This window comes from Cetorhinus maximus, chromosome 1 (assembly GCF_964194155.1).
Source record: "Cetorhinus maximus chromosome 1, sCetMax3.hap1.1, whole genome shotgun sequence".
Taxonomy (NCBI): domain Eukaryota; kingdom Metazoa; phylum Chordata; class Chondrichthyes; order Lamniformes; family Cetorhinidae; genus Cetorhinus; species Cetorhinus maximus.
Genome location: NC_135879.1, coordinates 196480302 through 196507748, shown reverse-complemented (window position 1 = coordinate 196507748; position 27447 = coordinate 196480302). Strand labels below are relative to the sequence as shown.

General features: G+C 42.9%; 1 protein-coding gene across 2 annotated transcripts in view; it reads left to right on the top strand.

Annotated features, from left to right (window-relative positions):
- Positions 1 to 25659, top strand: part of fam219aa (family with sequence similarity 219 member Aa) — a 67382-nt gene extending 41723 nt beyond the window's left edge. Inside the window, exons 3-6 of one of the 2 annotated variants that reach the window (XM_078551479.1) lie at positions 1297 to 1399; positions 3938 to 4018; positions 9142 to 9196; positions 25366 to 25659. In XM_078551479.1, the coding sequence (XP_078407605.1) occupies positions 1297 to 1399; positions 3938 to 4018; positions 9142 to 9196; positions 25366 to 25518 (392 nt within the window). In that variant the 3' untranslated portion in view covers positions 25519 to 25659. Of the gene's footprint in view, positions 1 to 1296; positions 1400 to 3937; positions 4019 to 9141; positions 9197 to 25362 lie in introns of both variants that reach the window. The other variant, XM_078551468.1, reaches the window with a different exon arrangement.
- Positions 25660 to 27447: the final 1788 nt, after the last annotated feature.

Genomic DNA, 27447 nt, shown 5'->3' with positions numbered 1-27447 from the left:
AAAAATTATTTCAAATGTGACTTTTTAAACAAAGTTTTGTTTTAAACCTTTTTCATTGTTTTCCAGTTGTCTTTTATTTAGATCCTTCTTGCTGTTCCTCTTACAATTTAGTACCCAAGTTTCCAGAGCCCATTAGTATCCAATATTTTGGGGCACAGGTGAATGATTGACTGATCAACCTGGAATCCAAGGGATAGGCCAGTCACTGGAGGTGAGAACCTTCTCATTGGCTCCAGGTACTCATGCAAAACAAATCCCTAACAGGAAGGATGATGTGAGGTAGATGAGAAGCAAGAAGCTTACCTGGCTCCTGTTTGGGTAGACTGCTTTACCTGTGTATGTATTTCAGAGAGGGGAAAGACATCCTTAGATCTTAGTTGTTGGCAACCTGTACCCAAGTTTTCTGGACTTTAGTAAGTGGGCATATCCCTATGTGAAGACAATGTGTCATGTAACATTGGACAAGTAGAAAATTGACCTTTGTGGATTTCTTAGTAACTTAGGTTGTGCTCGTATGCACCACGGTATGGGTTGGATGCCTGGCTGACTTTTTTTTTAAAAATCCTTGCCTAAGATGTCAAAAGGATTAACCCCTGGAGCTTTTCAGTGCTGCTCTTGAATGTCAGGGTAATGAATTTTTCTAACTTTTTCTTCACCGCCTGTGGGAAAACATTGCTTTTTCAGCCAAGATCAAGTAATTGGAAATTGTAGGCTTCAGTCTGGATTTTAATATGTAGCCCCCACAATCTGGCGCACCAATATACTGCATTACTTTGATCATTTACTGAAGCATTACTATGTTAATAACAGCTGGTTTAAAAGAATACATTTTCACTTTTTAACTAATTCATTTCTATTGCTGACTGCTTACTAAAAGCTAAGTTTTATTCTTCTGTATTTTGCTGAGCCAGGCTATTGGTATTAGATATTGTAGGCACAATACCTCCTTGGACCGATTACTACAGGATTCCAATATTAATTCTTAAAACTGTTTCATTTTTTGAAATAAAAAAGAATTGAGAGGTAATTGAACCTCTGACTTCAGTTTCAATACAAGTGATAAGATTTAACTTTGAGACTTGTCCCAAACTTATAGATCTTCAAAAATGGAAGAGACCTGATTTATTTTTTTCCCTGCAATGAGATTCTTCTCAATTTATCAAGTGTAATTTCTTGTGTTAAGCAAATATAAATAGTGATTTTAAGCTTTTGAAATATTTTAGTCATTGTTTATGACACAGTAAATACATTCATGCTGAATGTGCTCTAGGGAATAAATACTTTGACTGTTTACAGAAAAACAACGAGAGCTAGCCAGGAAGGGGTCTCTGAAGAATGGCACTGTTGGAAGCCCTGTCAATCAGCAGCCAAAAAAGAACAACGTGATGGCAAGGACAAGGTACAAATGTTACATTTATTTAATTCCTGAATACAATAGCTTATAGTTTCTAGAATGTCCCAGCATAGAAGATTCTGTGCTAATCTTTTATGGTTCTACAGAGCATTTTAGAATCCCATAATCTGACACCATACACCAATGTCCACTTCATTAACGAGGGGTGGGCTGAAGGTAATAAAAATATTTGGACTAACATATTTTTAAAGAATTGGGTACTGCGGTAAGCAGTTGGCTTGGTGAAGGCATCTCTTGTGCTGTAGAAGAGTCATACTCCAAGCAACTTGAATTTGTATAGCTTTAACATAGATAACATCTAGATGTTTACAAATGGGATAAGCAATGAGACAGCAAGAGAGACATTAGAAAATATGGTGGAAAGTTTGGCTGAAGAGTTGTATTTTGAGAATTTTTCAAGGTAAAAAGGTGGAGGAGAGGTCATGGGAGAATGTCCAAGCAGCATGACTGAAGGCTGTATTTCCAATGATGTGACAAAGGGTGAACATGGTCAGCAGCAGAAAAATAGCATGTGCAAAGGGATTATAAAGCTGATGGAGCTTATAGAGGTAGGGTAAAACAAGGAATTGGGGAACCTGTGGACCAAGATGGGGTGTTAAAATGTACTATATTAGGAGCAAGTATAGGCTTGTACAGCTGGGGTAATAAAAGGAAGCAAGCAGTCTCGGTGATGAATGTGGTGTGGGTTGGAAAATTAGTTTGGGATTGAATATTAAAAATGGCCTGGATCAGCCTGAGAGAATGATTCCATCTTCTCCACATTCAATGACGAGGGGGAGCTGGTGGTTAGAGGCCAGGGGAAAAGACTCCTGTATTCATGTTAAACTGAAGAAAATTGTCCAAGTTTCAATATTCAAAGAGGAGTCTTGATAGCTCAGGGAGTCACGAGGTCCAGAGAAATGGCGGAAAAGTAGAGTTGAGCATTAGCAAGCTAGATTTTTGCCTGTGTAAGATGTCACCAAAATGCAGTAGATAGAAGAAAAGTGGACCAAGTATATGTCTTTGAATGGACTCCATGGGTGGCCATGCTGGGGATGGAGGGAGAAAGAAAGAAATGCAGGAGCTACACTGGCTGCATTTAAATAAGTCAGGAAGGTCCGTGCAAAGGCTACTGATAGAAGTGCATGATGGAAAAGATATGTTGGAGTAGGGTGACATGTACCTGTTGGTGGCATTTGTACAGGATCAGTACAATGAAAAGGGATAAAGTACGACAATCACAATTGTATAGGATATCATTCAAGACTTTATGGGAGCCATTTCAATGTTATAAAATGGGTGGAAACCTGATTGGAGGGTTTCAAACATGAAGATTTGGTTATTAACAGGGTCATGTTATGTAGACAGGACAGCGGACATTTGGATGGGAAATATGGGTTTTACAGTGTGCTGTAGAGTTTTAGGAATTTAAGAAGCAAGGTCCAAATTAATAGGCAGAACCTCTCAGATGGTAATCTATGGATTGCTACTTCAGCCAAGTGCAATTTGGCGTAAGGTCAAATTGATCAAAATTGAGTGCATGAGTCCAAGATGGTGTGGGAGATGGGGGTTCTGATTCATGGGGCACTAGTACTTTTGGTACTAGTATGAGGGAATTTGAAACTGTTCAATTGAGATGGCCTCCACTTAAACTGGGCTGGGATCAACACCCTGTTAACTGGAATAACTGGGGCTTGAGATGGGGTTGCAGAAAGGGTATTAAACAAAAGGAGGGGAGAGCTAAGGCCACAGAGCAGTGTAATGATTTGGGTAAAATAAGCAGAGTATGACAGGGAGGGACAAAAAGTTTGACCATAATTGTGCATAAGTGAATAGGGTCAAATCGGGGGAAATTGTTAAAAAGTTAAAATTAAAGCCACTTTAGCTGAATATGCAAAGCATTTGTAACAAGCACAAATAGAGATAAATGAGTTTTATCTAATAGCTATTAAGACATGGTTGCATAGTGACCAAAGCTGGGAACTAAATTCCAGGAGATTTGACATTTTGAAAAGACAATCAAAACAGAAAAGGATTGGGTATTGCCTTGATTATAAAACATAAGAATATTAGTAAGGAAGAATCTAGGCTTGAAAGAGCAGGAAGTAGAATCACTATGGTTGGGGTTAAGAAATAACAATAACAATGGTAACTATAGTGCGACAGACTACGAACCAGAAATAAGAGGGTCTTGCAACAAAAGCATGGTGTCTTTAATCCTCCATATAGACATGACAAACTGGCAGAATAGTTTGAAAGGCGAGTTTGAAACAGTTTCCTAGAATGTGTTGGGACCAGAAAATGGGCTATTTTAGATCTTATTTTATGTGACGGGCTAATTAGTAATCTCATACTAAGGAACCCTGTGGGAAAGAATGATTGTAATATGTAATGGCTTTGCAATGAAATCAGAAAGGATTGTAAATGTGGACTGGAAGCTGCTCCGTGAGTGTATAACTTTCTATATGTGGAGATATTTACTATTGAAAAATAAACTGTTCAAGAATAAATTGATAAATTCTAATTTGTAATATTTTTTGGCAGGCTGGTTGTACCAAACAAAGGCTATTCCTCCCTAGATCAAAGCCCAGATGAAAAACCTTTGGTTGCTCTGGATACTGACAGGTATGTTCTTTCACTGATTTATTTTCTTCAAATTGGGTTTTTTAAAAATCAACTTTAGGACAAAGGCATTAGACATCAACAAAAATGAGTTTTCACGTAGCAAACTTTTCTCTGATTTTAATTACCTTTTTTAAATTGTTGTGGCAATCACTGGTAAGGCCAGCATCAATTTGCCCATCCCCAGCTACTGTTGAGGAAGTCGTAGACCACTGCATTGATCCAATGTAACCTGTGTGGTGAAGGTACTCCCACAGTGCTGTTGATTAGGAAGTTTCAGAATTTTGACTCCGCGACAGTAAAGGAACAACTATATATATTACAAGGACTTAGCCATAGAAACATAGAAAATGGGAGCAGGAGTAGTCATTCGGTCCTTCGAGCCTGCGCTGCCACTCATTATGATCGTTGCTGATCTTCTATCTCAGTGCCATACTCCTGCTCTCTTCCATACACCCTTGATGCTTTTAGTGCCCTTATCTATTTCCTCCTTAAATATATTCGTTGACTTGGCCTCCACAGCCTTTTGCAGTAGCGAATTCCACATGTTCACCACCCTCTGATTGAAGAAGTTTTTCCTCATCTCAGTCCTAATTGGCCTCCCCTATATCCTGAAACTGTGACCCCTTATTCTCGACCCCGCACCCCACCACCCGCGCCCCCCCCCACCCACCCCCCCTCCCAGCCAGAGGAAACATCATCCCTGCATCCAGTCTGTCCAACCCTGTCAGAATTTTATATGTTTCAATGAGATCCCCTCTCATTCTTCTAAACTCCAGTGAAGACAGGCCCAGTCGACCCAATCTCTCTCATGACAAACCTGCCATCCCAGGAATCAGTCTGGTGAACCTTTGTTGCTCTCCCTCTATGGAAGTATAGCCTTTCTTAGGTAATGATACCAAAACTGCACACGCTACTCCAGGTGTGGTCTCACCGAGGCCCTGCACAGCTGCAGTAAGTCATCCTTGCTCCTATACTCAAGCCCTCTCACAATGAAGGCCAACATATCATTTGCCTTCTCAACTGCTTGTTGCATCTACATGCTTGCTTTCAGTGATTGGTGTACAAGGACACCCAGGTCCCTTTGTACATCAGCATTTCCCAATCTATCACCATGTAAATAATCCCATGCCATTCTGTTTTTCCTACCAAAGTGGATAACTTCACACTTATCCACGTTATGCTGCATCTACCATGTATTTGCCCACTCACTCAACTTGTCTAAATTGCCTTGAAACCTCTTAACATGCTCCTAACCACTCTCATTCCCACCAAGTTTGTGTCAGCAAATTTGGAAATATTACATTTGATTCTCTCATCCAAATCATTGATATATATTGTGACTAGCTGGGGCCCAAGCACTGATCCCTGCGGTGCCCCACTAGTCATCACCTGCCATTCCGAAAAAGACTCATTTTTTCCCACTCCCTATGCCGTTGAGATAGAAGATCAGCCATGATCATATTGAATGGCGGAGCAGGCTCAAATGGCCGCCTACTGCTCCTAGTTTCTAGGCTCCCCGTCTGCTAACCAATTCTTAATCCATACCAATATATTACCCCCAATCCCATGTGTTTTAATTTTGCACACTAACCTCTTATGTGGGACTTTATCAAAAGCTTTCTGAAGATCCAAATACACCACATCCACTGATTCTTCCTCATCTATTCTGCTGTTATGTCTTCAAAAAAAAAACTCCAGTAGGTTTGTCATACATGATTTCCCCCTCAGAAATCCATGTTGGCTGTCTAACCCCATTGATATTTTCTAACTCAAACAAAAACAGAAAATGCTGGAAAAACTCAGCAGGTCTAGCAGCATCTGTGGAGAGAGAGAAGCAGATTTAACGTTTTGAGTTCATATGCCCCTTCTTCAGATACAAGGGTCTTCAGATAGAAGATAGTTAGATATTTTCTAACTGTCCTGTTATCACATCCTTTATAATAGACGCTAGCATTTTCCCTGCTACTCATGTTAGGCTAATCGGTCTGTAATTCCCTGTTTCCTCTCTCCCTCCTTTTTTAAATAGCGGGGTTGTATTTGCCACCCTATAATCTGCTGGGACTGTTCCAGAATCTATAAGATTTTGGAAGATGACAACCAACACATCCACTATTTCCATAGCCACCTTCGTTAGTACCCTGGGATCTAGATTATCAGGCCCTGGGGATTTATCGGCTTTCAATCCCATTAATTTCTCCAGCACCTTTTTTTAGTAATACTAATTTCCTTCATTAGTAATAATTTCCTTCAATTCACCAAGGCTCCTTCAACAGCACCTTCCAAACCCACAACCACTACCATCTAGAAGGACAAGGGCAGCAAATAGATGGGAACACCACCACCTGGAAGTTCCCCTCCAAGCCACTCACCATCCTGACTTGGAAATATATTGCTGTTCCTTCACTATCGCTAGGTTAAAATCCTGGAACTCCCTTCCTGACAGCACTGTAGGTGTACTTGCACCACATGGACTGCAGCAGTTCAAGAAGACAGGTCACCACCACCTACTCAAGGGCAACTAGGAATGGGCAGTAAATGCTGGCCCAGCCAGCGAAGCCCACATCCTGTGAATAAATAATAAAAAATTCCTCCTCCTCACTAGACCCTTGGTTACCTAGCTTTTCTGGCAAGTTATTTGTGTCTTCCTCTGTGAAGACAGAGCTAACGTAGTTGTTTAATTGCTCTGCCATTTCCTTGTTCTCGATTATAAATTCTCCCGTTTTGGACTGTCGGGCCTACATTTGTCTTCACTGATCTTTTTCTTTTTACATATTTATAGAAGCTTTTACAGTCCGCTTGCTTCTAGCAAATCACCAAATCTGATTCAACCACATCAAATTCTGGTCTTGCTTTCCTTTGCAAAATTCAACCACTACTCTAGGGTCATCCTATGGAAAGAGATAATCGTGGCTCCATTTATCTGCTATCAGCTATTTCCTTAAACTCCTGTGACCTGCCCCCCCCCACTTCACAAGAAGTTCATGAATTTATTTACCTCAAAGCTGAGGATCATTAGTTTGGCTGTTTTATCCCTCTTTTCATCACTGAGCCACACCTCCCTGCTTGAACACTCATTTACTAGCTCCTTACTCATCTTTCTCCACTGTCTCCAAACTCATCTCATCCATAAGGCCTGCTTGCTTTCCTCAACCCCATTCCCAAAGAATTCCTGTCTATCCAACTTCCCCTTCCTGGCCCCATACTAGCAGATCTTGAAAATAGTTCTTTTGGGCATTCCTTTTCAAAACTGTCATCATTACCTTCTCAAAAAAATCTCACCCTCAATCCCTCTATCTTTACTAATCATCACTGCATTGTCTTTCTTTCCTTTCCAATGTTCTTGTATGTGAGGTTGCTTCTAAAACCAATGCCCCATCTTACTTGCATCTTCCTGTTTGACTCCATACATTCAGGCTATGCTGTTCCAAGTCAGGGTGGCGTGTGGTTTGGAAACGAACTTTGAGGTGGTGGTGTTCACATTCAACTTCTTCCCTTGTCCTTCTAGGTGGTAGAGGTCACAGTTTTGGGAGCTGCTGTTGAAGGAGCCTTGGCAAGGTGCAATAGTGCACCCTTTAAGTACTAAACACTGGAGCCACAGTGTGCCGGTAGTGGAAGGAGTAAATGTTTAAGGTGGTGGATGGGGTGCCAAGAGTGGGTTGTGTTGTCCCAGATGGTGTTAAACTTTGAGTGTTATTAGAGCCTCACTCATCCAGGCAAGTGGAAAATATTCTATCATATGCCTGACTAGTGCCTCATAGATGGTGGTAAAATTTTGGAAGTCAAGGTAAGTTACACACCACAGAATACCCAGCCTCTGACCTACTGTTGTAACCACAGTATTTATGTGGCAGGCCTAGTAAAGTTTCTCGTCAATGGTAGCTGCCCATTGCTTGCTTTCCATTCTTGCTTATCTGATAATAGTTAGAGAGTCTCAAAATGTCTTCACCTTCCACTGCTGCACTAATAACTCCAGAGCCCCCAAAGCTATGCTATTTTTTCCCTTATCTGCATACTGCTCCTGATGATTTCAGCAGTCATAGAGTTAGCTTCCACAACCAACCTAATGATACCTAGTTTTCTCAACACCTGCCTCAATCCTCCCACTTTTTCTATGCTATTAGACTGTTTATCTGCTATCAAGTTTGAAAGAACCATAACTTTTTCCAGCTGAATTGTAGAATGACCAAAGTTATCGACTTTGACTCCCGTCACATACTCCATACCCTCACCATCAACTCCATGCTGGCAACTGCTACAGACTGAATCAGGCTATTTGTAACTTCAACATTCTCTTTGGATTCAGGACCAAGCTTATTAAGGTTGCTTTTTAAAAGTTTAACTTCCCTTCAAGCAAAAGCAAACATTTTGCTTTCATAATTGTGTTTTCTTTTTCAATTTAAAATATATCTTAGGAATAGAGCTTTGGCATATAAATTTGGAAGGAGTCTATTTGCCATGAGTTGACTAAAAAAAAACACACCCCAACATCATCGTAATGTTTGCCATATCACTCCACCAATGGAGCTGCTGATTGATCCTTCCCTGTCTGGCCGGGAGGCTTCTGTGGTAGCAGCTCCAATACAAATTTTCTAATCCTTCCGTTGGTAATGAAGTAATTTTCCTATTTGTTCATATTGTCTTTAAGATTGTACAGGTTTAACTTCACAGACATTTATAATTGTACCATGAAACTTTTATTGTTTAACTCAAAATTTTAATTCGAACTGGACAGATTTTCTCTGCAGGTGATACAAGTCAAAAATATTTGTAATAATAGTTAGAATTTAAAAGGGCGACTGCGATATTTTGGGTATTGCTCTATTCCCACCACAAAACACGAAAAAATAAGTTAATCTTACTCAGCTGCCTTTATGAAATTAATTTATCTTTGTAAAACCTGTTTCATCACTTAAGATATTAAAATGTCATCTAGCCATTGTAAGTCATGTATCTGTTTTCTAAAAAGTGACATTACTTCAACAAAACTAAACTAATTGTCCATTACTTTAAAGGTAAAATCCTGAATGGTATTAACTCTATAGTAGAACACACAAATATTGAAGCGAGGTCTGAAGATCTGCTATAGTTATTGAAAAGTGAAACTTGTTTCTATTTCATTGCAGTGATGATGATTTTGACATGTCAAGGTACTCTTCGTCAGGTTATTCTTCAGCTGAGGTGAGTTATTTGTTCAGAGGATAGCTTATGTAGACAAAAGAAAGGAAGAAGGTAAAGAAAAGGGTAACAACCATTGCTTATGGATTTCATATAAATGTATTCGACAGTTGCATCTTTGATCCTGTTTCCTAGGATGTAACACTATGGGCAGAATTTTCCCCTCGCACTAAGTGTGGCGGCGGACATGGAAAATGGCATTTTACCTGCCAGCCGCAATGGCAGGTTTTTGCGCCATATCTTCCCACCATTAATTATGCACGCACAGGAAACATGCCAGATTGCGGGTGGGTGGCCTCTGATTTGCACCTCCCCCACCAGGCACCATGAGTTCAGTGCTCCCTCACCCCGGGTGCTATATTTAAATGGCACCTGTGCACAGCTTTCTCAATGTCTGCAGCCTAGGACTGCTGCACGGAAGACATGACTCCCAAAGGGAAGAAGCATGCTGCTCCAAAATTCAATGACACCTCACTGGAACACCTGCTGGACACAGTTGAGGCCCGCTACGATGCCCTCTAACCCCATGATGGTCGGAGGAGATCCACCAACCTCACCACTCCAGCTTGGGAGGCCGTGGCAGCAGTGGTCAGCGCCAACAGAGCACATAAGACTTCAGCCACCCAGTGCAGAAAGAGGATGAATGATCTCATCCCCATGCCGCCAGGGTAAGTCAACCATCTCGTCACTCAACTTGTACTTTTTGTTTCATATTTGTTCATGGGATGTTGATGGCTAGGCCCATCTCTAATTGCCCTTGAAGATGGTGATGCCATTTCAGAGGGCACTTCAGAGTCAACCACATTGTGGGTCTGGAGTCACAAGTAGGCCAGGTAAGGACTGCAGATTTCCTTCTGCAGTCTCGGGGAGGTGGTGGCATAGTGATATTGTCACTGGACTAGTACTCACAAGCCCATCAGATATTCACAGGGATCTAGCACACTGCCACTTCAAGGAACATCAACACACGCTCTCACACGTTCCTTCACATCTCTATCTGGGCTCATCACCCTTGCAGCTTGTGTCCATGGCTCCACTCTCCCCCCACACATGCCAGGCATCCTTTTCATCTTCCCTGGCATGCATCCTGCTCACATTCTCCATCTGTCTTTATGCAGAACAAGGGAAAGACATTTAGGACACAAGGGTGACATGGGTGTTCACAACATGTATATAATGTTCACAAATGTAAATAGAACTGCACCCATTCACATCTCTTGCGTATGCCTCCTTTTTACGATGAGCTGTGTTGCTGTTAATTGGATGTAATACCATGGTCCCTCCCCACCACTTATCACAGATGTCACTATCATGGGCCTCTTGTCTATGTAGTCTATTTCCATATCACCACAATGTGTGCCCCTTTTTCAGATCATTCTCAACATCAGTGATGCCTCGATCATAATGTTAAGCGTGCTTGTGGAAGGAATCTCATTCACATACTTTGCAGAGTCATGTCATGTTTATTCTTGGCCGTGTAAGATTGAGGCAGAGGCGTTGTATCATGTCTGCATTCTTGAAAGGTGAAGGTGCAGTGAGCAAGGAAAGATGTGTTGACACATGGAGAAGGGTCACATATCGTGCACTCCCTGTCATCCGACAGGGTTTTCATGCTACAATCCCATATTCCGAGCTTGTGAGCTCCTGTCTGCCAACAGCATTTCCGGCTTTCTGAGTGTAAATCTGCTAAGCTCACCAATAAGTGGGAGCACGTTGCCACCTCAAGAAGCTGAAGCTTGGAGAGAGTGAAAGGAGGACTCTGGGACAGGCAGTCAGCAGCACCTGGAGGAAAGTGCGAGGGAAGGACTCTGGGACAGGCAGTCAGCAGCACCTAGAGGAACAGGGAGTTGAAGGGGAGCGCGAGAGGAGCCGGGAGTTGAAGGGGAGCGCGAGAGGAGCCGGGAGTTGAAGGGGAGCGCGAGAGGAGCCGGGAGTTGAAGGGGAGCGCGAGAGGAGCCGGGAGTTGAAGAGGAGCGCGAGATGAGTCGGGAGTTGAAGAGGAGGAGCGCGAGATGAGTCGGGAGTTGAAGAGGAGGAGCGCGAGAGGGGTCGGGAGTTGAAGAGGGGGAGCGCGAGAGGAGTTGGGAGTTGAAGAGGAGGAGCACGAGAGGAGTCGGGAGTTGAAGAGGAGGAGCGCGAGAGGGGTCGGGAGTTGAAGAGGAGGAGCGCGAGAGGAGTCGGGAGTTGAAGGGGAGGAGCGCAAGAGGAGTCGGGAGTTGAAGAGGAGCAGGGGTGACTGAGGGAGTTCAGTAGGGAGGGAACGAGGTGATCCTTTAGAGTACCGTGAGTATGGCCGGGTAAGCATTTACTACTTCTTTTGCTTATAGTTTTTAAGGTCTTATTTTGTGGTTCGTCATTTGTAGGGGCTATATTCTGTAACAACGAGGAGCAGGGAAGGGCCCGAGAGTAATTGATATTAAGTATCTTCCAAAAGGTTTAATTTAATTTAAAGGGGTAAGTCATGGCAGGGGAGCTCAAAGCCGTGGTGTGCCCCTCCTGCTCTATGTTGGAAGCCGGGCACATTTCCAGTGCCCGGGGCCAGCATGTGTGCGGGAAGTGTCTCCAGCTGCAGCTCCTGGAAGCCCGGGCATTGGAGCTGGAGCAGCGGCTGGGGACACTGTGGAGCATCCGCGAGGCAGAGAGTATCGTGGATAGCACGTATAGAGAGGTGGTCACACAGCAGGCTAAGAGTCCACAGGCAGGAAGGGAATGGGTGACCACCAGGCAAAGCAAGAGGACTAGGCAGGCAGTGCAGGAATCTCCTGTGGCTATTCCCCTGCAAAACAGATATACCGCTTTGGATACTGTTGAGGGGAATGGCCTCTTAGGGGAAAGCAGCAACAGCCAAATTCATTGCACCGTGGTTAGTTCTGCTGCACAAGGGAGAAGTAAACGTGTGGGAATGCAATAGTTATAGGGGACTCAATTGTAAGGGGAATAGATAGGCGTTTCTATGGCCACAAACGAGACTCCAGGATGGTATGTTGCCTCCCTGGTGCTAGGGTCAAGGATGTCTCAGAGCGGCTAGAGGACATTCTGAAGGGGGAGGGTGAACAGCCAGTGGTCGTGGTACACATTGGCACAAACGACATAGGTAAAAAAGGGATGAGGTCCTAAAAGAAGAATATAGGAAGTTAGGAAGTAAGTTGAAAAGTAGGACCTCAAAGGTAGTGATCTCAGGATTACTACCAGTGCCACGTGCCAGTCAGAGTAGAAATAGCCTGATATATCGGATGAATACGTGGCTGAAGAGGTGGTATGAAGGGGAGGGTTTCAGATTCCTGTGGCATTGGGACCGGTGCTGGGAGAGGTGGGACCAGTACAAACTGGACGGGTTACACCTGGGCAGGACCGGTGCTGATGTCCTAGGGGGAACATTTGCTAGAGTAGCTGGGGACGGTTTAAACTAAAATGGCAGGGGGGTGGAAACCAAAGCAAGGAGTCAGAGAAAGGGGAATCATAGACAACGAAAGACAGAAAGTGGAATAAGAAAAGTGATAGAGAAATCAAGGACAAGAATCAAACAGGGCCTCAGTGAAAAACAGTGGGAATGGGACAAGTAATGTTAATAAGACAAGCCTTAAGACTTTGTGCCTTAACGCAAGGAGCATTCGCAATAAAGTGGATGAATTAACCGCGCAAATAGATGTAAACGGGTATGATATAGTCGGGATTACGGAGACATGGCTGCAGGGTGACCAAGGATGGGAACTGAATGTCCAGGGGTATTCAGTATTTAGGAAGGACAGACAAAAAAAGGAAAAGGCGGTGGAGTTGCATTGCTGGTTAAAGAGGAAATTAACACAATAGCGAGGAAAGATATTAGCTCCGACAATGTGGAATCTGTATGGGTAGAGCTGAGAAACACTAAGGGGCAAAAAACATTAATGGACCCCCAAACTGTAGTGGTGATGTTGGGAATGGCATTAAACAGGAAATTCGAGACGCATGTAATAAAGGAATATCTGTAATTATGGGTGACTTTAATATGCATATAGTTTGGGCAAATCAAATTAGTAACAATACTGTAGAGGAAGAATTCCTGGAGTGTATACGGGATGTTTTTCTGGACCAATACATTGAGGAACCAACGAGAGAACAGGCCTTCCTCGACTGGGTATTATGTAATGAGAAAGGAATAATTGGCAGTCTAGTTGTGCGAGGCCCCTAGGGGATGAACGACCATAATATGATAGAATTCTTCTTCAAGATGGAGAGTGAGGTAGTTGATTCTGAGACTTGGGTCCTGAATCTTAATAAAGGAAACTACGATGGTATGAGGCACGAGTTGGCTATGATGGATTGGGAAATGTTACTTAAAGGGATGACGGTGGATAGGCAATGGCAAACATCAAAGAGCACTTGGGTGAACTGCAACAATTGTTTATTCCTGTCTGGCGCACAAGTAAAACAGGAAAGGTGGCCAAACCATGGCTTACAAGGGAACTTAGAGATATCATTAGATGCAAGGAAGAGGCATACAAATAGGCCAGAAAAAAACAACAGACCTGAGGATTGAGAGCAGTTTAGAATTCAGCAAAGGAGGACCAAGGGATTGATTAAGAAGGGGAAAATAGAGTACGAGAGTAAGCTTGCAGGGAACATAAAAACTGACTATAAAAGTTTCTATTGGTATGTGAAGAGAAAAAGATTGGTGAAGACAAATGTAGGTCCCTTACAGTCAGAAACAAGGGAATTTATAATGGGGAACAAAGAAATGGCTGACCAACTAAATACATACTTTGGTTCTGTCTTCACAAAGGAGGACACTAATAACATACCAGAAATGTTGGTTTAGTGAGAAGGAGGAACTGAAAGAAATCAGTATTAGTAGGGAAATGGTGTTGGGGAAATTGATGGGATTGAAGGCCGATAAATCCTCGGGGCCTAATAATCTACATCCCAGAATTCTTAAGGAAGCGGCCCTAGAAATAGTGGATGCATTGGTGGCCATCTTCCGAGATTTTGTAGACTCTGGAACAGTTCCTACAGATTGGAGGGTAGCTAATGTAACCCCACTATTTAAAAGGGGAGGCAGAGAGCAAACAGCGAATTATAGACCGGTCAGCCTGACGTCGGTAGTGGGGAAAATTCTAGAGTCCATTATAAAAGATTTAATAGCTGAGCACGTGGAAAACAGTGGCAGAATCAGACAGAGTCAGCATGGATTTATGAAAGGGAAATCATGCTTGACAAATCTACTGGAATTTTTCGAGGATGTAACTAGTAGAGTTGATGAGGGGGAGCCAGTGGATGTGGTTCATTTGGACTTTCAGAAGGCTTTTGACAAAGTCCCACATAAGAGATTGGTGTCTAAAATTAAAGCTCATGGGATTGGGGGTAGTGTATTGAGATGGATAGAAAACTGGTTAGCAGACAGGAAACAAAGAGTAGGAATAAACGGGTCTTTTTCCGAATGGCAGGCAGTGACTAGTGGGGTACCGCAGGGATCAGTGCTGGGACCCCAGTTATTAACAATATATAATAAGGATTTAGATGAGGGAATTAAATGTAATAACTCCAAATTCACAGATGTCAGAAAGCTGGGTGGGAGGGTGAGCTGTGAGGAGGATGCAGAGATGCTTCAGTGTGATTTGGACAAGCTGAGTGAGTGGGCAAATGCATGGCAGATGCAGTATAATGTGGATAAATGTGTGGTTATCCATTTTGGTAGCAAAAACAGGAAGGAAGATTATTATCTGAATGGCTATAAATTGAGAGAGGGGAATATGCAACGAGACCTGGGTGTCCTTGTACACCAGTCGCTGAAGGTAAGCATGCAGGTGCAGCAGGCGGTAAAGAAGGCAAATGGTATGTTGGCCTTCATAGCCAGAGAATTCGAGTACAGGAACAGGGATGTCTTGCTGCAATTGTACAGGGGCCTTGGTGAGACCACACCTGGAATATTGTGTGCAGTTTTGGTCTCCTTATCTGAGGAAGGATGTACTTGCTATAGAGCGAGTGCAGTGAAGGTTTACCCGACTGATTCCTGGGATGATGGGACTGACAAATGAAGAGAGATTGAGTCGATTAGGATTATATTCGCTGGAGTTCAGAAGAATGAGGGGGGATCTGATAGAAACATATAAAATTCTAACAGGACTAGACAGGGTAGATGCCAGAAGGATGTTCCCGATGATGGGGGAGCCCAGAACCAGGGGTCACAGCCTGAGGATATGGGGTAGACCATTTAGGACTGAGATGAGGAGAAGTTTCTTCACCCAGAGAGTGGTGAGCCTGTGGAATTTGTTACCACAGAAAGTAGTTGAGACCAAAACATTGTATGCTTTCAAGAAGGAGTTAGATATTGCTCTTGGGGCGAAAGGGATCAAAGAGTATGGGGAGAAAGCAGGAGCAGGCTATTGAATTGGATGATCAGCCATGATCATAATGAATGGCGCAGCAGGCTCGAAGGGCCAAATGGCCTACTCCTCCTAGTTTCTATGCACCTCTCAGCCACATTATTGCCCTGGCGCTGGAATAGGTTCTTGTCACAATGTTAGGATGCAGCACTGTGCCGAGACATGTGATGCTAATTGCAAATGGTGATTTTTGGTAGTCAATAGAGCCTTTGAGCATGCTCTGGAAGCACACATCGTAGCTTTAGTCAATGTTATGGGGAGCAATGGGATAGGAGCGAGGATATACTGAAGCTGAAGTGTGCTCTTTATTTGCAACAACTCATCACCTTGAGGGCCTCTTGGTATCTGTGCCTTCATGGCCGTTCATGGCCCTTGCAAGCCCCAAAAGGCTCAATGTGTGTCTTTTAATGTCTGACATGCAAGTGGTTGAACATTGTCATCCTCAGGTGGTCCACGTGCCTCGTAAGGTCAGGATAAAAGCAGGCCAGCATCCCTAACTGAGTGTGCCAGATGTTAATGTGGTAGAGAAGAAGGTGACACAGATTTGTGTCGTCTCTGATTAGTGATCTCTGATTACTTAAAGTACATACCTGTGTACTTAAGAAATGTATAACTTGTAGTTATCGGTGGTGCTAGCATTTAATAAGCACAGTAAATTGTAGTATACATAGGAATTAGTCTAAGTTAAATAAGAAGGTAATTAAATTAACTAAATAACATAACACCTGCCCTGCCATTGTTACTTATGTTGCAGCTGTGGAATGTGGGAGCTTTTGGACGCCAGGACGATCCAGGATAAACACATCTGTAGAAAGTGTAAACAGCTAGAGGAATTCCAGATCAGGATTATTGATCTGGAAGCTGAATTGCAGACATTGTGCAACATGAGGGGGAGAGATAACTGAACACTTTGTTCCAGAAGACACACACCTCTTAGATTAGGGTCATCTGTTTTGTTCAGCGGTGAAGGGTAGGGAGATGTGACTATGAGTGAGGCAGGTAAAGGGAGAGAGCAGACAGGAATGGAGGAGCCTCAGACTTTGCAATTGTCAAACAGGTTTGAGGTCCTGCCATCCTGTGAGGACGAAAGCAAGGTCTGCAAGGTGGTTGAGCAGGCTGGCTATTCAAGCAGGGGGAGCAAACAGGAATGTAGTGGTAGTAGGGGACAGTATAGTGAAAAGCATTGAGACTGTTCTCTGCAGCAAAGAGCAAGAGTCCAGAAGGCTGTGTTGCCTGCCCGGTGCCAGGGTTTGGGATATCTGCTCAGGGCTGGAGAGGAACTTGCAATGGAACATCCAGTTGTCGTTCATGTAGGTACCAATGACATAGGCAGCACAATGAAAGAGGTGCTGCATAGTCAGTATGAGGAGCTAGGTACCAAATTAAGAAGTGGAATCTCAAAGGTGATAACCTGTGGATTATTACCTGAGCCATGTGTAAGTTGGCATAGGGCAAATAAGATTAGAGAGATGCATGCGTGGCTCAAAGACTGGTGTGGGAGAAGTGGGCTCAGGTTTGAGGGACACTGGCACCAGTATCTGGGAAAGTGGGGGCTGTACCATTGAGACGATCTACACTTGAACCATGCTGGTTGAGTGTTCTTGTGAATCACATGACTAATGAAATAGAAGGGGTTTTAAACTAAATAATGGGGACAAGGGATCAAATTTGGGAAGGTGTGGTATGTCAAAGAGTAGAGACAAGTTCAGAGAGGAAGATAGTATAATATGGGAAATGATAAATAGACCTTGATAGGAAGGGACAGAGAGTACAAGCCTAAGAGTAAACCAGATAAGGCTGGAGGTTACAAAAGTAAAAGAACAAAACTTAAGACTCTATCTGAATGCACGTAGCATTCGAAATAAAAGAGATGAACTTGCAAATAGAGATAAATAAGTACAATCTCATAGCCATTGCAGAGACATGGCTGCAGGATGGCATGGATTGGGACCTGAATATTGAAGGGCACATGACTTTTAGGAAGAGTAGGAAGTTAGCAAAAGGTGGAGGTGTGGCTCTGTTAAAGAAGATATTAGCACAATAGAGAGGGATGATGCAAGTTTAGGAAACTAGGATATAGAAGTGGTTTGGGTGGAGATTGGGAATGATAATGGCGAGATGCCTGCTTGTGGGAGTAGTGTACAGGTCCCCTAACAGTAATCACATGGTAGGATGGAGTATCAAAAAAGAAATGGTGAGAGCTTGTCAGAAAGGCATGGCAATTATCATGGGAGATTTTAATCTACATATGGACTGGAACAACCAGATGTGCAAGGCAGTGTAGATGGCAAATTCATGGAATGTTTTTGGAATAATTTCTAGATCACGTTCTGGAGCCAACTAGAGAGCAGGCTATACTCAACCTGGTGTTGTGTAATGGGATAGGATTAATTAATGACCTCATAGTGAAGGCACCCTAGGTAGCAGTGATCATATTATGATTGAATTTTGCATTCAGTTTGAGGGAGAGAAGAGAGAGTTTAAGACTAGTATTTTAAATTTAAATAAGGGCAATTATGAGGGCATGAAAGCAGAGCTAGCAAAAGTGAACTGGCAATTTAGTTTAGGGGATAGGTCAATAGAGATGCAGTGGCAGCCATTCAAGGGAATATTTCAGAATACACAGAATAGATACATCCTAACAGGGAAGAAAAATTCCAAGCGGAGGATCCACCATCTGTGGTTTACTAAAAAAGTTAAAGACAGTATCAGACTTAAAGAAAAAGCATATAATTGCGCAAAGATGGGTGGCAGGTCAGAAGATTGGACAGCATATAAACAAAGCAAGAAATAACTAAAAGATTAATAAGGGAGAAATTAAAGTACGAGAGAAAGCTAGCTAGAAGTATAAAGACAGATAGTAAGAGTTTCTATAGATATTTTAAAAAGAGTTAAAGTGAGCGTTGGTCCTATAGAAAGTGAGTCTGGGGAGTGATTAATGGAAAATAAGGAGGTGGCAGGTGAATTGAATAGGTATTTGGCCTCAGTCTTCACTATAGAGGATTAAGTAACATCCCAGAAATAGTTGTAAATCAGGAACTGGAAGGGAGGGAGGAATTCAAGAAAATTACAATCACCAGGGAAGTAGTACTTGGCAACTCTCAGTTCCAACAATTTGCTAAGTCCCTGGGTCCTGATGGATTTCATCCTAGGGTCTTAAAAGAAGTGACCAGTGAGATAATTGATGCATTGGTTCTAATTTTCCAAACTTCTCTAGGTTCGGAGAGGATTCCATTAGATTGGAAAACAGCTAATGTAACTCCTTTGTTCAAAAGTAGAGGGAGACAGAAAGCAGGAAACTACAAGCCAGTTAACTTAACATCTGTCATCAGGAAAATGTTAGAAGCTATTATTAAAGACATTATAGCAGGGCACTTAGATAAATTAAATGTAATCAGGCAGAGTTAATATGGTTTTGTAAAAGGGAAATCATGTTTAACCAATTTATTGGAGCCCTTTGAGGAAGTAACATGTGCTGTGGATAAAGGGGAACCAGTGGGTGTACTGTACTTAGATTTCCAGAAGGTATTTGCTAAGGTGCCTCATCAAAGGCTACTGTGGAAAATGAAAGCTCATGGTGTAGCGGGTAATATATTGGCATGGATAGATAATTGGATAGCTAAAAGGAAACAGAAGGCATAAATGGCTCATTTTTTGGCTGGCAGGATGTAACGAGTGGTGTGCCACAGGGATCAGTGCTGGGCCTCAACTTTTTACAATTTATATAAATGATTTGAATGAAGGGACCGAAGGTATGGTTGCTAAATTTTCTGATGACACGAAGATAGGTAAGAAAGTAAGTTGTGAAGATGACATAAGGAGGCCACAAAAGGATAGTTCAGGTGAGTGGGTAAACATCTGGTAAATGGAGTATAATGTGGGAAAATGTGAAATCGTCCATTTTGGCAGGACAAATTAAACGAGAGACATATTATCTAAACAGTGAGAGACTGCGGAGTGCTCAGATGCAGAAGGATCTTGGTGTCCTAGTGTATGACCGCACTAGGGAGTAGGGAGGTTATGCTTCAGTTATACAGGACATTGACCACATCTGGAGTATTGGTCTCCTTATTTGAGGAAGGAGATAAACACATTAGAAGCAGAGTTAGAGAATACCTGGAATGGGCAGGTTGTCTTATGAGGAAAAGTTGGACAGGCTAGGTTTGTATCCGCTGGAGTTTAGAAGAATAAGGCGTCTTGATTGAAACATAAGATCCTGTGGGGACTTGACAGGGCGGATGTGGAATGGATGTTTCCTCTTGTGGGAGAATCTAGAAGTAGGGGTCACTGTTTCAAAATAAGAGGTGTCCATTTAGGACAGAGATGAGGAAAAAAATTTTCACTGAGGGTTGTGAGACTTTGGAACTCTCTTCCTCAGAAGGTGGTTGAAGCAGAGTCCTTGAATATTTTTAAGGCAGGTGTGGGTAGATTCTTGATAAGCAAGGAACTGAAAGGTCATCAGGAGTCGGCAGGAATGTGAAATGAGGTTAAAGTCAGATCAGCCATGTTCTTATTGAATAGTGGAGCTGGCTCAAGGGGCCGAATGGCCTTCTTCTGCTCCTAATTCATATGTTCATAGATGCACACCTGCAGAACATCCTCTGCAGAATGGGTTGTCCCGTTGCTGGAGATGGATCTCTTTGAGGAGCTTTATCAGATTGAAGGCATATCGTATGAGCCCATTGAGGATAGTGGATTGGTTCCTGGCTCTTGTAGGCTGCTGTTGAGACTGAGATGCTGGAAATACACTTGAGAAGGCAGCACCTCCTGCCTTCTGATGTAAGGACTCCCCCTTTCACTTACAGCTCATCTTAGCAAGGACACATGCTACATGCTCCCAAGGCTTCATCAAACTTGTAACGATCAGGACAGTGTGAGCCTGATGTGTAATTATTCACTCTGATGTTGACGAACATGATTGAAATGAGAGGAATAGCAATGCTGGTGTTCATGTTGGTTCACGATGGCAGGCACTTGTCCACAAGGGTACTCACTGCAACTCGTCATCCTCCTCATGGAATCTGGTGGCTATGAGGGCCTCACATGCATGCCTGCCTCACCTGGCCCATGCTATGGCCTTTTCCCCTGAAGCCTCTGCTTCCTCAAACTTAACGCCCTCTTCCACTTCGATGTCATCCTCATTGGAGATGTGCAGCTCCTCCAAGTTGTCATCAGGCAAGCCCTTACCACCACCCCCCCACATGCTTACAGCAGTTGTGCAGCATGCAGCATGTCACGGTAACCCATGAGACCCTCTGGGTAGTGTTCTGGAGTGCTCCACCAGATCTATCCAGGCATCGGAATCGCATCTTTAATATGCGTATGGTATGCTCCGCCAATGTTCGCCGCATGTGCTTCATTGTACCTTCTTTCTGCCTTTCTTGTTTATGCATTGGAGTGCCTGTTGCCAGGGAGCTTTTATAGCCACATAAGTGCAGTTGATGGCTCCCTGTACCTGTACAGAAACCTTGGCAAAGTGCAGTGCTCTGTCGTCCTGGCTTGCTTGATCTTTGAAGTTGACGTAACTGTGAGCCATGGCAAAAAGGGCACCTGTTTCTACATGAATGCATTTGAGTGTGGACGCTTGAGAGATCCCGCAGAGGTCCCCAATGGAGCCCTGGAAGGAACCGCAGATGTAGAAATTCAATGCGGCTGTTAGTTACAGAACCACTGGCAATGGATGCCCTCCCAGCCCCCATAGCGCCAATTCCTGGAGAATGTGGCAAATGTGAGACACCAGACCCTTGGACATGTGGAAACATCAGGGACACCTGCCTTGCTTATCTGTAGATAAGACATGCGAGTTGTGTACACCCTCAGCCTTGCGAGCTGCTACACATGACTTTTCTGTGAGCCTCATTCTCTGCGCCCAGAGGGGGCCCTGCTGCCCGTTGGTCTTGAGGATTTTGCTGCTCCATTTGGCGAGCAGCCGCCTCCATTGTAACCCCCTCCCCATCTCCTGCCTGTATGCGATTATGCAGACAGCAGTAAATCCAGGCTCCATCTTCCTGATGATCATCTCTCTGCAGCATCAATGAGAAACTGACATGAGTCAGCATTGACCCCCCCAGAGATCCTATTTCTGTCAGTGACTTTAGTGAATGTGGGTTCAAGGGCTTTGTTCCAGTGTCGGCATCTATTCACCTCTGAAATCCTGGCCAGCACGGTTTTAAGATGCTCCTTCCACCACCACCACCCCCTCAGAACCCCCCCACCCCCTTCATTACATGACGGACTGCTATGAGATTACTTTGCTTTGGCCAGGCACTTGGCTATGCTGATTTCAGCCCAGGCGCTGGGATCCTCATTAACTGCACTCTAATACTACACTCTTTAGAATAAACATGAGGGAAATTGTTTAGTGGGAAAATGAGATTATTTGAGAAGGGACTGAGGCTTATCTTCTGTGAACCTGCCAGTGCCACAATTCTAACACTCATCAGAAGCTTGTCCAGTCATCCAATTGTTCTTGAGTTCATTATCGCTTTGGGGAATTTCCATTCTGCGACCAAGCAATTATTACGAGGAGATCAATTAGTGCCACTTTTCTGGATTAGTCTCACATGAATGCGCATCATTGCTTCACTTTCCTGATTCCCTGAATTGTCATTGAAAGGCTCCTAACGTGTCTCAACTGTGCATCTCTCTTCATTTGGGAATGCACTGTTCAGTTGGGTGCCCCTTTAATCGGCACGTCGGTGCATGCCCTCACCAGCAGCATTTTCCCTCAATTTTAATTTTGTACTGCGTCATCGCAGGAAAATGGTGATGCTGAGCTCTCACTGCCAGACCAGCTTAGACCTGTCATCCCGGAGGAGCTTAATGTTAAGGTTTCACTCCCTCCAAGATCTCATAATTCCCCCTCTTCCCATACTGCCCCCATTCCTCCCCCCTGTATTTCTTGGTCCCATAGTGATTGTAGTGGACATCCATTTGTTAAGCCCCTGAACATTTAGAGGCGGATATGCCTATGCTGTGTAGACCTCATCCCTCCCCATCTTGAGGCCACTTGCACAGATACGCCCTCTGCACCCTCCCTCTCTCCCCCGCCCCCCACCTTTGGATACCCCCACAATACCTTCTCCCCATGTGTAGGCTGCAGATGCCTCCACTGACTGAGTGTGCCATCTGCGGCCCAGCATGATGCCAGAGACCCCATGGACCGAGGCGCATGATGTCATGACAAGGTCCCGCGCACATGTTGGGTATGACTGACACTGGATTGACATGCCTCTTCCCCCCCCCCCAACGACTGGAACAAGGACAGCCTTTGTAAGCTCAGTAATGTAAACTGAAGTGCTTCTTCATTCAGCGCGCCTCCCATTCTGGCCCCAAGCGCCTTATGTCATTCTGTAACATACTGTCTCCACACCTTGGCACTGAGGACACTAACCCCCGCCACCCTACCGCTCCTCTTCCCCACCCCCCCGCACTCCTCTTCCTCCCCATCCCCAGTCATGTGTCTGAGTGGAACCTTCCCCCCTCTTACCCCGCAGTGGAACCTTTGCCCTGCAACCTCTTCCTATGCCTCAGGCCAGTTTCTCCCCTTTCCATGGAGCCCTAGACCTGCAGCCCATTAAAAGACATAAAGACATCCCTGCCTTACTGCTGGTCTGGTAGGTAGAAACTTGCCTCTGACACCCCCCTGAAATCCATGTGGTGCTACCAGCGAAGCCTGGCACTGATTACCATGAGCACTGTGCGATGCAAGGTTGGCGAACGAGCCTCAAAGTGACAAGTGAAGTGTATGCCGCGTATACACTGTTGTGAAACACGTGGTTCTAATTGCATGCTGATGTGCCCTGATGATCCGGCATGGGGCGATGATTCCAGCGAGCAGCCCTTATAATGAGATGCAAATGTATTGAAGTGACGTTCCCGATGTGCTGCAGCAGGAAGCGCAGCCAACCATTGAAGGTTTCAGCGCACAATCACCAACTGGTTTTATGATCAACTTTTGCCTTTTCACAATATTTTCCGCTCCTGCCCGCCATGACACAGGTGGGAGTGGAAAATTCTAATCTATATGTAATCCATACTATTGTCTGAGCTGTTGCCATCAGTTTGCTTAGATGCTTTTTTTTGTCTGACTGTTTTGATTGGTGCTACTCAGTCCTAATTTGTATGTTTGTATGTCTAGGTGATCTCTTATCAGGTTCTTGTCAAACTACAGGCATTTTATTCTTATTTGCCCTTGTTGGGCTATTACTCAACTCATCAATGGGCCATCTACTCCGATAGCATCTGCTGCAATGAACTTTGCAACCTCTGTTGTTCTGCTGCTCCCAATATCAGGGCATTGTAGCAAAAACTTTTTTCACACATCATTTAACATAATTTTATTTATAAATATAACACATTATCAGCACCAGGGAGTTGAAGGCCTGACTTTTCCATTGACAAATGCTGTCCCTACTCTGCCTTCTTTGCCATCACTAAATACCTGGAAGAACAAAGGGAAAAAAACAAACGAGCACCAGGTACAAATTAAAATAAGGAACTTGCATTTATATGATCCCTTATCACATACTCAGGATATCTCTAAGCACTTCTAATGCAGTGCATTACTGATCACTGTCAAGTAGGTGAAAGAGGAAAAAGAGGAGGGGTGAATGTTTTGGGAGACGACAAGGAAAGAGGATCAACAGTGGAATTTCAAGTGCCTCATTACAGAGAGAGATCAACTGCAACAAAAATAAAACTTATTGAGAGAGGCAAAGAGCTGCAGGAGAGTAAAGAGTTTTGAGGAAGAGGAGCAAATGAAAGAGGTTCGATCTGACCTGAAATCCAAATGGCTAAATGTGAATGAAATCAAAAGTATTTCAATTCGGTCAAAATATACCAGCCTAGAGGGCACTGTGTTGTAGGTTCAATTTAAAACAACCAGACCACCAGAACAGCTTTTCCTGGTAGGTATTTATTTCATTGCTATGGTCAGTTTCCATCTTCCTAGACACTTGTTGACTTTAACTACCTTGAGCCGCCATTCTGTCAACCACCCTTGGATTGCTTTGGATTTTCTTTGAATTCCACTTCAGATGCTACATCAGCAGAATGCTTCCAAAACTCTGATCCTCCAACATCAAAACCAAAGCAAATTCAACAACTTCAATTTAAATTACATGGAAGTCCTAAGCAGGCTAAGAGGACTTAAAACAGACAAACCATTTATGTGAGTGCTGAAATAAACATGATTTAGGAGCTCCTGACAGCCATTATCAGTGGACCTGGAGATACCAGTAGACTGGAAATAGACCACTGTGGCCCCTTATATATTTGACAAATATGACACATGAAATTATGTATCCGTTAGTCTCAAACTGATGGAAATTCCATGTGAAATAATAAAATTGATTATCTGGACTAAATTCTAGTATCTGTAAAATATAAAGCTAATTAACAAAAGCCACCATGGATTCAGAAAGGAAAGGTCATGCCGAACCAACCACTTCAGCTCCTTTTGAGAAAGTAGCATCCCAAGTTGAGTATGTAAAGCCCTTATGTACTTAAAGCTCCAAAAGGCATTTGACACAAGTTCATGTAGGGTTTGACCAGACCAGAAAAGGATGAATTGATTCCCATAGCAGAATAGTTGGTAACCAGAGGAGATGGACTTTAAGGTAATTGGCAAAAGAACTTTTCGTATTTTTTGCATATTAACTTTGATGATTTGAGAAAAAAATTACTACCCTGATCTATTTTTTTCTTGTTTTTGTTTGAAAATTCTACAAGGTGTTAACAATAGCATTTCCACGTACCCAGGAAAATCCTAGCTAACATTTGCTGACATTTTTTCTCTCTCTATAGCAGATTAACCAAGACTTGAATATCCAGCTCTTGAAGGATGGCTATCGGTTAGATGAAATTCCAGATGATGAAGACTTGGATCTTATTCCCCCAAAATCAGTAAATCCCACCTGCATGTGCTGCCAGGCCACCTCCACCACTTGCAATGTTCAATAATGTGACTGACGCTTTCCACTGTAATCGTAAAACTAACAGCCATTGCTTCCTCCTATGGTAGGACATGCACTTTGTGTCCGTGTTTCAAAAAAAAAGCAGACCATCATTGTGGCATTCATAAGTGAATGTGAATGCAGTGTTGAATTTGTGTGTGATAGAAGGTGACATTTAATCCTACTGCTTAGCAGTGGTTGTATTGTGTAATCCTGATTTTTTTTTTCCCCGTCTGCTTTTGGGGGTGACGCGGAGGGTGGAGGGACGAGATAGAATACTACTTCAGGCATGATTCAAAGCTCTGTCATGAACTGAAAGCAAAACTTGGCAGTTCTTCTGTCTATGAATATTTGGCTGTTTGTATTTGAAGGGTACTAGTTTATCTTTATATAATGTTTACCACTGCATTTGAAGCCAATGACATTTAACCTAAAAGTGGTTGAATTTTTTTAAGCATTAAAATCGCATTATCTCTCTAATTTATATCAGGTTAATACTTTGTTCGAGGTTTCTGACTTCTACATTAACATTCAGAATTTGATAACATTAGCATAGTCTTTTGTTAAGATTTTACATATCTGCCCAAACTCTATAGACTGAAACCAAAGTACACTTTATTGTGGTGTACTGATACTTGTGTACACAAGTTTTGGACCATTCTTATAAACCTAGGGTCTTATATTCAAGGTTGTGTTCCCCTTGAATGTATTCAGTTTTGAAAAGGGAGAAATATTTCATTTTTGTTTGGTCATTGATAATTTTTTGTTTTAGAAAAAAATCATGGAAATAAGGTGCATATAAAACTTTCTATGGTTTTTGGGGGCAGATTTTTTGTGTTCTATTTGGGAGGAAGGGGGTGGTTCTATACTCAAAGGTGGCTTCCTCAGTTAAAGGAGAGTTAGCAAGATGAGTGAACAGTTCATTGTAAGTTTGCTATTAGAAATGGGCAGAGGTGCACAAATGGATGTTGCATGGACAGCACATGTGAAATGGGGCTGAAAAGTGTTTTTAGTGTCCTGCACCTGAAACATTTAGCAATTAATACAGTTATAGGGATAGTTGTAGCTATAATATGGCAATATTTTAAAATAATTTAATTTATGTCTTCAAATTTTAGGAAGTTTATCTCAAAGAGACTTGGTTGAAGTCTATGTTCTGGTCATTCTCAACTAAGCATTTCATTTTTAATTGGTAAAATCAATGCATGCACTTGACCAATTTAGTTCTAATCATTGTAACACATGTGCCAGTTGAGTAGGAAACGTGTTATTTTAAAATCTTCCTATATGCTGTCATTAGAGGCCCTCATTAAGCAGGGAGGGGGTCCAGGTTCCGGAGCAGTTTAATGGGCTGTGTCAATGTAACTTGGCTGATGGATACATTTACTTGGTTGAAAAAGGTTTCCGCACAATTTTATTTCATAATCCATGTTTCATTCCCTACCCACCTCCCCAAGACAAAGCACTGAGCCTATCAAATAACCATGCCAATGGTTAGAAAAGTCCAGATATCAATAATTGAGATGGATTCAAGCCTGGTCCTTCAGAGATGACCTAATACTCCTATCACAAAAATTAGATGGTCACCTTGAACAACAACTTTGAGCCAAAAGAATAATTAGTGAAAATTCTTAATTCTAACAATTAACATATCATATATGTGCACAGTGCAAATATTTTAATCAGAATAGCAATTTGATAAACATTTGAGCAGGGAATCTAGTTTAAGTAACTTACTGTCTGGCTCAAAAGCTCATGGTTGTTGACCACTTCGGTTTATATATTTATGTATATGTATTTATAAAGAAAAGCTAAGCATTAATATATTTTATCCATATGACACTTGTATTCTGAGTTAGACCAAAAATTAAGGGAATAACACTAATGCATTTCTACCCAGCTTTGGTGGGTACTAGTATGAAGAGGAATTATGAGT